Source organism: Raphanus sativus, chromosome 3 (genome assembly GCF_000801105.2).
Source record: "Raphanus sativus cultivar WK10039 chromosome 3, ASM80110v3, whole genome shotgun sequence".
In the NCBI taxonomy this organism is placed as follows: domain Eukaryota; kingdom Viridiplantae; phylum Streptophyta; class Magnoliopsida; order Brassicales; family Brassicaceae; genus Raphanus; species Raphanus sativus.
Genome location: NC_079513.1, coordinates 3,026,426 through 3,040,252, shown reverse-complemented (window position 1 = coordinate 3,040,252; position 13,827 = coordinate 3,026,426). Strand labels below are relative to the sequence as shown.

The 13,827-nt window shown below is 32.9% G+C and overlaps 1 protein-coding gene across 4 annotated transcripts; it reads left to right on the top strand.

Moving 5' to 3' along the window:
• On the top strand, positions 1-4,988 carry LOC130509851 (oxysterol-binding protein-related protein 2B). Of its 4 annotated transcripts, none has more exons than XM_057006114.1 (10): positions 1-544; positions 1,423-1,788; positions 2,243-2,339; positions 2,564-2,889; positions 3,130-3,285; positions 3,472-3,639; positions 3,714-4,064; positions 4,163-4,270; positions 4,364-4,540; positions 4,660-4,988. In XM_057006114.1, exons 1-9 carry the CDS (start codon positions 197-199, stop codon positions 4,532-4,534), a joined length of 2,091 nt encoding a protein of 696 aa, XP_056862094.1. In that variant the 5' UTR covers positions 1-196; the 3' UTR covers positions 4,535-4,540; positions 4,660-4,988. The 4 variants fall into 4 exon arrangements, with proteins under 4 accessions (XP_056862094.1, XP_056862093.1, XP_056862091.1 ...); XM_057006113.1 differs by having other exon boundaries at positions 2-544; positions 1,426-1,788; positions 4,157-4,270; XM_057006111.1 differs by having other exon boundaries at positions 2-544; positions 4,157-4,270.
• Positions 4,989-13,827: the final 8,839 nt, after the last annotated feature.

Below are 13,827 nucleotides of genomic sequence, written 5' to 3'. Positions count from 1 at the left end.
TCAAGTTTCTTCCAAATCCTACGCAATCTCTCTCTCCCTCACTCATTCAATTCTCTGTGGAAAAAATCTCAACTTCCAGAATCGGATTAACCACTCTTATCTCCGATCCCAAACAATCAGCTTAATAAATCAATGCGCTTCGTATCGCGATTCCGTTAAAAAAAAAACTGCGAGATTGATTCCTCCCGAATCGGCGATGCCTTTGACCAGATCGAAGAGTCTCCCATCGACCGATGCGGCGACGGAGAACGGCGGATCCGATCGGCAGAATCTACCGTCAACGGGGAGATCGGTGGCCGGGATCCTCCACAAGTGGACGAACTACGGGAAAGGGTGGAGATCGAGGTGGTTCCTCCTCCGCGACGGTATCTTGTCTTACTCCAAGATCCGCCGCCCGGAGAATGTGAATATGCTGTCCCCTTCCGACGACGTGAGGCTGATCGGGGATAATTCAACTGATCGGCTCTCGAGAATGTATAGCTGTAGTGGCCGTGGTGGTGGCCGCAGGAAACACCACAAAACCATCGGCATTGTTCATCTCAAGGTATATGCCTTCTCGCGATTCAAATCTTGATTTGTTGTTTAGGCCTGGCGGTTTATAATCTGAGATCCGATCCCAATTCGATCAATAATAATTAAAAAAAAATCAAAATTAGTAGCGGAAATGAATATTGAGTAATTTAAATACTCAATTTCATGTTTATTTTTTGGTATTTGTCAATACATTGTTTAAGTTTTATTTACTGTTTGTTAAATTTTATTAAATTGGTTTTCCAGTTTGTTAGGTAAAACCGAAAAACCCCGAATGAGTACTGGAACGGCCATTTCTAGTTGTTGGTGTTTGTTAGTGAAACAGACTAGAACTTGAAAATGTGATAATCTGACACAAATAAATATGGTCTTCTTCTTCTTTTTCTTCATTACTCTTTTGCTTTGTACTTCTGTTGTTTGTCTTTATGCATTTCAATTCTTATTTCCATTATCTGCTTAAGAGAGCCTCCTTTTTGAAGCTGCTTATCTGTAGTGGGCCACAAACAACATGTTTTATCTGGTGTCTAAGTTCAAAACCAAATGACCAAAATACAAAAAAAAACTTTTTTTTTGGCTGGTGGTGCTACTACAAATCTAGTACTGCAGCAGGACTAGGGTCCCAATTCGTTTGAACACCATTAACTCATCTGCATAATTTCCATCCGTTATAAATTTGGTTTCTATCGTAGAAAATGCAACAAGTGTAGTAGAAATGTGTCATCTTTCGTCAAATTATCTTTGTTTGTTTGCCATCTTATCTTTAGCGCAATAACTGACGTGTAGGGTACATTCCATGGATCATTTGACCAGTAGGTTTAGTTGTTTACCTTTTTCCGTAAAGTTTTGATATGATAGGTATGAGATATCATTACATTCTTTTTTATTTTCCAGCAGGTTTCATCTTACCGGGAAAGCAAATCTGATAACAAAAAGTTTTATATATTTACTGCAACCAAGACTCTTCATTTGAGGACTGATTCAAGGAGTGATAGAGCAGCATGGTTACAAGCTTTAGCATCTACCAGACGTGTCTTACCTCTTCAGTCACTTAGTGGCGATTTCTCCTTCGTATCACCAAAGGATTTATCCATATCTACTGAGAGGCTAAAGGAACGGTTGCGTGAAGAGGGAATAAACGAGAATCTTGTAAAAGAGTGTGAAGAGATCGTGGATTCAGAGTTCTCCGAAGTTCAAGAACAAATTAAACTTCTGCACGAAGAACGGACAAAGTTACTTAATGCACTGAAGCAGCTAGAGGTAAAGCTGAAACTTGCTTTTCCTTTAAGACTGAGTTTTGTTTGGTTGAGTTATTTAAATGTCGGTCTTGCACATTGTTTCGACTATTCAATAGCCCCTTTACGCATTTGCTTTGGTAACACCTGATGCATATGCACAAACCATGGTAGCTGCATTTGTCATGTATTTTGTTACTGGAAAGGTTATTTCAATGTCAGATTTACATTCTCTTTTTGCCTTTCATCGGGATATGTTTTCCACTGAGCTGATGATTTCTGGACTTCATAAATATGTGCCAAGGCATAACGTGCAATCTGTAACATGTATCAAAAACTTGATTGTCATGTAATAATGACTGAATTTTTTGAAAATTATCTCCCACCACCTTTTAAAATTTATTAAGGATGCTTTATTTCACTTGTATACGGTTATATTCATGCTGACAATTCTAAAGTGGGAGTTTCTTTTTGTACAGATGGCTAACCTTGAAGCTGAAGCCTCAGGGATCCATGAAAGTGTCTACCAGTTACCAGATAATAAGTATTCCAGCTTAAGAAGTGGAAAATATAGTGGTACACACAATTTCTGCTGCTTTATTGCTTTTCTGTTCATTACATGTCGACCAAACATGCTGCCTAAGATCTCTTTAATCGCGTAATGAAATAGTAATTTCTGTTACGGTAATCGATTATCTGCTTCCTTAGTGCTCCCTTCTTTTGTAGTTCTACATAGCTTCACTGGATTTGCAGGAGTTTCTTGTATTGTGTTGTTTTGCTTGACATTGTTTAGTTTCTAGAATGCAGTACAAGTGCTTCATCTGATGTGTTTGAGGATATCTCCGAGGAAGATGAGCCTTCCTTCCATGACACTAATGAATGTTTTAGCGAACCTGATGTTGGTTCCGGGGACATGCATTTCAAGAGACGAATAAGGCTTCCTGATCCAGCAGAGAAAGAGAAAGGTGTTAGTCTCTGGTCTATGATTAAGGACAACGTTGGAAAGGATCTCTCGCGAGTTTGTCTTCCTGTTTATTTCAACGAACCAATATCATCTCTCCAAAAGTGTTTTGAAGACTTGGAGTATTCTTACCTCCTGGACCAAGCATATGAATACGGAAAATCCGTAAGTGATATAAAGAAACACTCTGAATTGAATATTTTGCTTCTTGTTATGTGCCTATGTACTATTTACTTCCCTCTTGAAGTGCAAACGTTTTCGGTACTTATTTTTATTACCTATTACTGAGATCTTGAATACTGCATCCCTTCGAATCTTGGATGATATGATATCTGGTCTGTACATATGTTTTAGTTTCGAGTTTACCTCTCAGCTTGTCGAATTAACATTGTTGTTCATCATCAGGGGAACAGTCTCCTTAGAGCCTTGTATGTTGCTGCGTTTGCGGTCTCTGGTTATGCTTCCACTGAAGGCCGGCACTGTAAACCTTTTAACCCTTTGCTGGGAGAAACTTATGAAGCCGACTTTCCTGAAAAGGGAATTCGTTTCTTCTCTGAAAAGGTAATCTCTCACACACTCTTTCTTAAACTGAATTTTATGAGATGAATGTAAAATTGGTGATTCGTCCAGAGTTCTCTGATTCAGGAGCATCTTTTTATACTTATAAACATGTTAATTTTCATATAACTGACACTCAAGAATTGAAAAATATAGATAAAGGAATATAATATCGTGCTCTCATAATAGGTCAGCCACCATCCAACAGTAATCGCCTGCCATTGCGAAGGTAAAGGGTGGAAGTTCTCGGGCGACACAAACCTCAGGTCGAAGTTTTGGGGGAGATCGATTCAACTTGAACCCGTTGGAGTCTTGACTCTTGAGTTCGATGATGGAGAGACTTTCCAGTGGAGCAAAGTGTGTATAATATCTTTCCTTTTCCACATTTATTTCTAACCGTGAGATTGATTTCTATGCTTATCTTTGTTTAGGTTACAACAACTATATACAATATTCTACTTGGTAAATTGTACTGTGATCACCATGGGACAATGCAAATCCGTGGGAATCGCCAATATTCTTGTACGCTTAAGTTCAAAGAGCAATCGATTCTCGATAGAAACCCACATCAGGTTAATGGTGTTGTGGAAGATGTAACTGGGAAAAAGGCTGCAACAGTATTTGGTAAATGGAATGATAGCCTTCACTATGTTGCTGGTGATGCGCTCAACAAAGCAAGCGCCTCGTTGCTGTGGAAATCGACCAAGCCACCACCTAATGTGACTAGATACAACTTAACATCGTTCGCGATCACTCTTAATGAATTGACACCTGGTTTGGAGGTATATTACACATCATGCTGCTTTCGGTTTTATTTATGAACTTGGTCTTTGGGTTTCTTGTGTACTTAAATTGTGTTTCGTTTGGTGCTAAGGAGAAGCTACCACCGACAGATTCTAGGCTCCGACCAGATCAACGGCACCTGGAGAAGGGTGAATATGAGAAGGCAAACGAAGAGAAACAGAGATTAGAGAGAAGGCAAAGAATGGTACAATGAGTATCTCAACATTGATTCCCTGGTTGATGAACTCCTGGTTCTCTCTCTTCTTGAATCGTTTTATTGATGTTTTTGATTATGCAGTCACGGAAGATTCAGGAAAGCGGGTGGAGGCCGAGATGGTTCGAGCAACAAGGGGAGAGTGAAAGCTACAAGTTTACAGGTGGTTATTGGGAAGCACGAGAAGAGAGGAGATGGGATGATTGCCCTAACATATTTGGAGAGTTCACCGAGGAGATTACAGATTGTGCTTAAGATGAGGTATGATGATGTATTCGAAGTTTTTATGTTCTTCTAGTGGCTGATACCTGTTGAAATGATAGGTTATTATTTACTCAAACCAGTTTGTTAATCTGCTTTTAGTTATACATTTGATTCAGGGCTAAGGAGGCTTTCTTCCGTGCACCAGAGATGATCTCTTTTCGGCAATGAACAGAGTTTTCTTTCTGTTCTTCTAAACTCGGGAGATAGAAAGAGGCAAATGAAAGATGATTTTTCTTTTTCTTTTTGTGGTAACGGTGTTTGTTATATCTTCAAGAGGGTCCTAAAAGTTCTTTTAAAAAAAAGAAAGTTTATAGAAGAAATCACTGTAAAGGTCAGTGGGAAAAATGAGTGTTGGTTCCAACATTTGAGCAAATATTCGTCTTCATCTATTTGTATTTAGTTCAATACAAAGGATCGATCGAAATAACTATGCTCGGTTACTCAAGATTCAAGAATTTGCTTTGCATTGTTTGGTTGGTAGATCGGATCGGACCATGTTCTGGGGTTCATATAATATTTTACCATCTATTCTAGGGCTGAGCAAAAAGACCGAACCCGAAGAACCGAACCGAATCCGATCCGAAAAAGTAGTACCAAATCTGAACCCAAATTGATAAAAAATTCGAACAGGTTCAAATTTTTGGTATTTAGAGAACCGAACCCGAACCCGATCCGAATCGAAAGGTATCCGAATATATCTGAAATAGATTAATATACCTATATATATTAACTAATTTTAGATTTAAAAAGCATCCAAATAACTAATTAAAAAGCATCCAAAAAATATATGATACTTTTAAATTGTCCAAAATACTTGAAAAATATATACAAATAGTCAAAAGTACATGTCTAAATAGTTAAAGTATATTCAAAACACCAATAATATTTAAAATATATATTGATTCTCATTCCAAATATTCAACAGATATTATTCAAATTTATATGTAATATTTATTTGTTTATAGATTTTGTGAAGTTTAAAGTATATAATGAATTTTTAAAACTGTAAAAATAATTTAAATGAGTTATCCGAACCCGAACCGAACCCGCAAGGATCCGAACCGAACCCGGACCAAAATTTAGAAATATCTGAATGGGGCTGAAATCTTTGACTCCGGAAACCCGAAACCCGAATAGACCCGAACCGAACCCGAATGGATACCTGAACGCCCACCCGATTCTATTAAAACATCAATACGACATCAATACTATTAAATTAGAAACATGTCCAACTTAGGCCTGAGCATTTTATCCGGATCCAAAGACCCGACCCAAAATCGACCCAAAAAACCCGGTCTAGGTAGAAACCGACCCGATCAAATTACCCTATCAGGTAGGGGTGGGCGTTCGGGTACCCGTTCGAATTCGGGTCGGGTATTTCGGATTTTCGGGTATTTCAGTATAGGGATATAGAACCCGTTCGGGTATTTCTGTACTTCGGGTCGGGTTCGGGTATTTCGGATCGGTTAAATAAAATGAGAGATGTAAACTAGAAAAATAAGGGTAAATATACATATGTTCGGTTATCTTCGGATATCCATTCGGGTTCGGGTATTACTCGTTCGGGTTCGGATATCCAGTCTCTCCTAATTTAATATCCTCGGGTATTTTGCTACTTCGGTTCGGGTTTTCGAGTCGGGTTCGGGTGCCACTTCGGATATCGGATAAAATTTCCACCACTACTATCGGGTCTTGTAGTAGAGGATCCGCGGATCTTGGACCCGACCCGATCCAAACCCGAAACCCGACGGGTACCCGAATTAATAATGTAAATTAAATAAAATGAGTTGAGGGAGAGTCGAAGATAGGTTATTTGTCTATATAACAAGGAGGTTAACCACTAGGAGACAACCAATTATTGTTGTATCTCGTCTAGTTTAATATATATACACATTTTAATATAATAAAAACACAAGTTTTGAAAAAAAATTCGAATATTTTCGAATATATAAATATTTTCAGATATTCTTTTGTATTTTTATGTATTTTTAGGTCGAATCCGAACCAGACCCGAACCGAACCCGACCCGAAACCGAACCTATAAATTCTAATTATCCGAATGGGTCCAACTATCTAAGACCCGAACCGACCTGGACCCGGTACGATCCGAACCAATCCGGAACCAAAAATTTAAAATTACCCGATCGGGTCTTAAACTCCTAGACTCGAAAGATCCGGACCCGAAAGGATCCGACCCGAACCCAACCCAACCCGACGACCTGAATGCGCATGCCTAGTTCAATTGATAATAGTTGAGTCCAATACAAAGATATCTAATTACATTTAAAAGTTTTCATTTATATTCTATATATTTTGTTACCGCCACTTCAGTTCCATAATAATAGGAATCCACTAGATCATTGTTGTATCCCAAGGACGGGAAATCAAGGACGGATCGTTTAGCACGCAGTGCCAGACAACAATCGTCTTTTGTCATTCATATGGATGCCGAACTACCAGTTTGGTATACAGAGTCAATATGAATCTGTATATTTGATGAAAAAAAAAAAACTAGATCATTGTTGTATCGGTTACAACCATTTCAAATAATTTCGAGGCCAAAACAAAACAAAATAAAATATGGAATTTATATTTGATTTACTAAACAATAATAAGCCACGTTAAAAATAAAATAAAATAGAGATCCCAATTATAAATGGATGAAGTTAAACGAGAAAATATATATGATAATTTCACCCCAAAAAAATGTGGGTCCTAAGCCACGCTTCTAATTTTGATCACCACTTTCTTTATTAAATTTAAAAGATATAGTAAAAGCATTATCAAAATTTAAAGAATCACAAATCATATAGTTTATTCAAATTATGTACTATTAAAAAATATTTAAAGTTGAATCATTTTAAAATAAATATAATCATATTTATATGGAATTTTTTCAGGTTAACAAGTGTCGGATCGCGAGTTAATAATGAGCTTTAGGATTTTTACGAGTTTATCTGGTTTTTAAATATCAAATTTTAGTTAAATCTAAACCATATTACATACGGATCACCGGATTTACCGGTTCGACTGCGTATCTGGATCAAATACAAAAATATTGGTAAATACTATTAAAACCATTGCAAAAATCAATATTATTGAAACAAAAACATGACCTATTGATATAGGTGTGGTCCAACTATTTTAATACAATTATTAAAACTTTTTATTACTTACTTAAGAGAAATACTATACAAAAAAATACAAATATGACTTAAAATACACAAATATAAAAATTAAATTTTTAAAAGAACGTAAAACAAAAAATATACTCACCTTTTTAAGCGGGGGTCAGAATCTACTATTGATATAAAACATCAATATGACATACTGATACATGTGTGGTCCAACTATTATAATACAATTATTAAAATTTCAAATTAATCATTTAAAAAACTATTATACAAAGAATTACGGGAATATGACTAAAATATAAATATAAAAATTAAATTTCTAAAAAGAATAAAATAACACTTCAAATTTCACTAGTTGTGGATGGATTTTTTTCTTTTTGTAACTGAAATATAAACATGCAACGTATATTAATGCATACATGGAGTTTTACAAAAGCAAGATTTCAAATGTTATTAAGCAACTTATACGAGTTTGTAACCATTGAAACATAAATATGTTCTGCGATATTTATAACTTGTTAATAATATATAAATAAAATAAAAATATAAAAAATTTATATATATTTATTTGAAATACACTCATATTATGATAGTCAAACATGAAAACCATTAAATTAATATAATTAGTAATGAATAACAAGTATGTAATATTTACATTTTTTTATTTAGAGAAGCTTATGATTTTAGTGAGAAGATTTCTTTTGTGGATATTAATATCAGATTTATATATTATTTCTGTTATATATATATATATGTGTGTGTGTGTGCGCGCCCGAGCGTGCGCGTTGTGATTAGAGAAATATTTACAAGAAAAATTGGTCAAAAGGTTATTGATATAAATAATAATAAATTTTAATTAATTTGATAATAATAGTGTATTCATGTATTTCATGACAATAAAGTTTTGATATTAACTTATTATATCTTTTGACTATTAAATTAAGTTAAAAAGTAAAAGAAATTTTTTATTTGTCTAATAACTATTAGCCAGTTAAAGACCTTGAATTTCATAAAACAGGAAAAAATCTAAATGCAAGAAAATTATTCCTAAGTGCAATAAAAATATTCGAGTAAAATAGAAAAATATAGTCAATTGGATGCATTCTTCTCCTTCAAATTTATATTATAAAGGGGTTTACTAATTTTTAAAAAATTATATGAAATATTTTATACGTTTCTTTAAAAATATATACATATAATGTTATAGTACATCTTTGACTATTAAATTAAGTTTAAAAAAATAAAAGCAAGTATTTATTTGTCTAATAACTATTAGCCAACTAAAGACCTTGAATTTCATAAAACAGGCAAAAAACTAAAAGCAAAAATTATTCCCAAGTGAAACAAAAATATTCTAGTAAAATAGAAAAGAGAGTCAATTGGATGCATTCTTGTCTTTAGTCCTTCAAATTTATATTATAAAGGTGTTTACTAATTTTTAAAAAATTATATGAAATATTTTATACATTTCTTTAAAAAATATACATATAGTGTTATAGATATTATTCAGTCTATTTTAAATATATTTTTTGTCATCAAATATTTTAGTATATATTTGATTTTAAATATATATAAATTTATTAAGGTCTTGATTATTAGAACACAGGGGATATGAGGTTGGGGCCAATGCCGTCACGATATCTCATCCTCTTATTAGTCGGCCTTTCGTACATTAAGACGTACACTGCATTAATGATGTCACCGTGGTGAAATAAGGTTTGTTGCTTGCGAGATGGGGCATTTGAGTTCTTGAAGGTCATAACCATGTATTACTTTTCTCATAGAGTTAGAGGTTCTTGGGTAGCACGTAACGCCAATGGTGGTGCTCTATAAAATTTCACTCTAAAAATAAAGTATTTGAACCGATTGGTGGTAGTCTGTCAATCTTTTGGGATTTTGGGATTTGGTGCGTACCCCCATATCAGTTATGGGTTCGATTTTCTAAAAAAATTAAATTATCATTATTTGGTCAATTTGGATTTAGGCTTTGACCTAAGTGGTTTAGATGGTGGATCGTAATAGATGATCGGTTCATTCCTTGGTATTATTTGAAAGATATTCCAGACTCGGATCAAGCAGTGTGCTAGTTAGTCCACTCTATAGTACTAAGTGAGTTTCTTCCGGGACCGACCGGATCAGCCGATATAATTTATAAAAAAAGTATTTGGATTTTCTCTAGTAATTTATTATATAATAAAATTACCCTATAATAGAGTTACTCTATAATATAGTGGATACAGAGTAAACCATTGGAGCAAATTCAACTCAATAATTAAATTAGGGGGGTTATTGGGAGATGAATTTTCATGAATTTTGGAAATTTTGAGATTCCTTTGTTATTGGTTCTTGGATTTCATAAATCTTAATAGAATCCATTGTTATTGGTTTAAGAATTTTCAAAATCCATTCAAATCCATTGTTATTCAAAAAGTTTTGTTATTATAGATTCTCTAATTCTAACTAAATCTATTGTTATTGGGACATGAATTCTATTCATTTTTATTCATGAGACTCAACTTTCAAAATATCATATGTATCCACGTGATTTTCAAAATCCATGTGCAACTTTTACCAAATTATGTCCAAATCTATAATTCATTACATTTTGTATACCATTACACTTTTGAAAACATAATTTATATTTATAATGTTTATCATTTTTAATATATAATTAAATTTATATATATAAAAACTTTAAATAAAAAGTTTATAATAGTTTGGAAAATCATTTTCAAATTTCAAAAAGAAAATTAAAAAAAAACAAATTTTTTATAAAAATGTTAGAATTTGAAAACTATAATTCGAAATATTTTTTTAAAAAATATTTTTTTTTTATTATTCTTTATATAACAAGTGTGTCTCTTTAATGAAACCTCTTTTGGTAATCCAAGTTAATGAAAAGCTACAAATCTAAGAAAATCATGATCAAATTCTATAAGTCAATGTATATACATTTTCACAATCCACATAACTTTTAAAATCAATCAACTCTTAAAATTCACAAACTCTATACAAATTCCTCTCCCAATAACCCCTCCTCTATTTTAGATAGTCTTATGTCTTCATAGGCAGCGGCAGTCCAGACTTTTAAAAGAGCACAAACTAACTGAGAAAAAAGCTGAAATTGGCATGAATGGTAGTCGAACTCAAGCTGCTGAGATAATAGATTGTTGATTTACACCATTAGACTAAAGAGATTTATGGAAAAAATGACCTAACTTAGTTTATATATTTTCGGGCCGGAAACCCATGCTTCCTTAGTTTCCCTTTTGAACCGGGTCTGTTCATTGAACAAAACAATTATGTAATTGTATTCTTGTTTATAAAGTATGACCCTTCCATAAACACTTTTAACTTTTTAACAATTTAACTTATGATCTCTAAGACAAACTCATTGTAGCTAACCACATTACTTTATGGTTGGGCATCATTAATTCTTACTCGCTTTAAATTCGTTGTTATTTTTCTCGTACCCCTCTCAAAAAATTAAATAATCAGCGTTAACAAGGGTAGTAATAAGTTTAATACTTGACTCGTTACTTGTCCGTTAATTACTACTTGTTACATATTTTATTAAATGTTTGTTATTTGTTCATAATACTTGTATTTCCTTTTACTTGGAATTAAGGTTGGACACAAATATTCGTTAATCGTCTTATATTTGTTATTTTTTTCGTATGTGTCTTGATTTTTCAAGTACTCATCCTTGTCAAATCAAGTATTAAACAAGTAAAATTTAGATACTTGCAAGTACAAGATAAGTATTACAAAAATCAGCTGTTTGGTTTGCTACTACCTGTTATTTGTCTAGAGAAGACATTTTTGCTATCATGAGAAATATACAATGTTTCTATATCAAATTGTTCATGTTTTCTTTATTCTTCATCTGTATAATATGCATAAATATTTCATTTAAAATAAATTTCAATGTTTTTAGTAAATTAAACAAAATAAAATTTCATGTTCACTTATAATAGATTAATATTTATTAATTAGTTTTTAAATAATTGTAAATAATTTACAAATACTCATAAGTAACAATTAATATATCAAAGAAAATAACTCAGTTTTGATCAAGGATTCGAGATAGTACGTACTTGTTTTAAACAAGTCAAATACAACTATAAATTTTAATATTCATACAATCCAAATCAAGTATCAAGTATATCTAAAATACCGAGTACTCGTCTTCTGTCCAGCCCTACATTGCTTCAGATTTTAAATTTGGGATGTTATGACAACTATGATATCTCATTTTCTCCAACAATAACCGTGTAATTATCTTGTCTTTCTTTGTATAGTTGGATAGCCTGCCTAGTCTATATAATTTACGCAAGTCACATGTTTTGTATTTGGAAAATTTAGTCTACGATCGATAAAATAGTTCTTCCAAGATTAATAAATTCAATGGCTACTCCTACGCCTAGCTAGGGTTGGCCGTTTTAAGGAGAAGAAAGTTTGATCTTCGGAAAATGGGATTTTTGGTAGTGTTAGAGAGAGATCAGTGTGGAATCAAAGAGCTGTTTTGACGGTGTTTAAATCTAATAAACAAGTTTGAAGGAATTGTTCAAGTGATTCTTATAAAGATAAAATGTTCCAACGTGTTGACTCACTATTATCTGGTGTCTCACGGTTCTAGTTATATCAACTTGTATAAGCTACTTTACAATAAAGTCAAAATATTACAACTCTGATTTCGGTCCTTTTTTTCTATGCATATCATTGATTTTCAATTCGAAGACGTGTGTTTCGTGTTGGCTCAACGCAGAGACTTGTTTGTTACAACCGGTGTGTAAACTAGCAATTAAACGCATTGTAGTTTAGCAATTAAAAAGTTAAACACATGGTTTAGTCATGTTGTGTTCTCAGTTCAAATTTCAAAGGAAAAGATGTTTTACGTCGAGTCATTGATATTAACAAATACGATTTCAGGCTAGAAAAAAATATTAGGGACTAAGATTTAAAAATTTATTTTATCTTTTGTAAATAACTAAGATTTATTTATTTTTTACTAACATTTAATTCTTCCTAACTAAAAAGACGTCTAGTCGGCCAAATAGATATGTCATCTATATAAAATAAGTAAATGGCCATCTCGAGCTTACTGGTCCATATCCTGTTGATGTTAAAGGATTGTCTTCTTTTGATTCGTCAACAATGATCTTCTTATAGACGTTGATGACCAGAGTTTTGTTTTCTTTAACAATAATTTACGTAAATATTCGTGGGCTTATATATTTCTACATTTCTACGAACCAAAGCTGTGTGGTCTTAAATGGAAGCAGAAATCTTCATTCTACTTATTATTAGTGGCTCCTGTTATAGTCAACCTGGTAACGACTGAGTTACGCCGAATCGCAAATTTCATGCAAATTGAACACGTAATAGAAATAATGTGAAGTATCCTTTTTGACAAAAAAATGTGAAATATTCATTACCAAATGCAAAAGATCTGATATTTCAGCATGATTATGCATTTTGATTAATTTTTTATTTTTGTAGAAAAATATAAGTTGTTTTTCTTTTTTTTTTTTGACAAAAGAGAGTTGTTTTTCTTTTGACTTTAATTGATAAGTTGTTTTAGCTTTTAAGCAATCCAAACCAGATAAAACCAATGAATGAGTAAAAGAAATTCTAAAAATGCAAAATCAATAACACAGAAACAAATACCAAAACAAAAGCTAAAAAGCAATAAGAACGCATTACCAAGTTTAGCAGCTATTTCTTTGTTTCTTTTTATTTTGTTAATTGACTTGGGAGCAATCTCAGTTCTACCAAATTTTTTACTTTTTAAACTAAGAAACCCTCATATTTCAAACCAGTCATCATCTAAATAAATCGCCAGTATACAATTCTGGTGCCTACTTTTTTAACTTGGCGCAAACGCATCTTTACCACTGCAATAACGCAGCTGAATCTATGTAATTCATAGTAGTTTTTTTTTTTTGAAAAAGGAAATTCATAGTAGTTTACAACTAATTAGTGGGAAATATGTAGTGTGTGTATATATTTCTTCTTAGAGCATGCAATTTTGAAAAAACAAACAAAAGATCAATCTATATTATTGACATGAAATTACGATGTGAACTCGCACGTACTCCTGTTAGACAATTAGAGTAACGCAAACCCCACAAAAGTTTTACGTTTCCA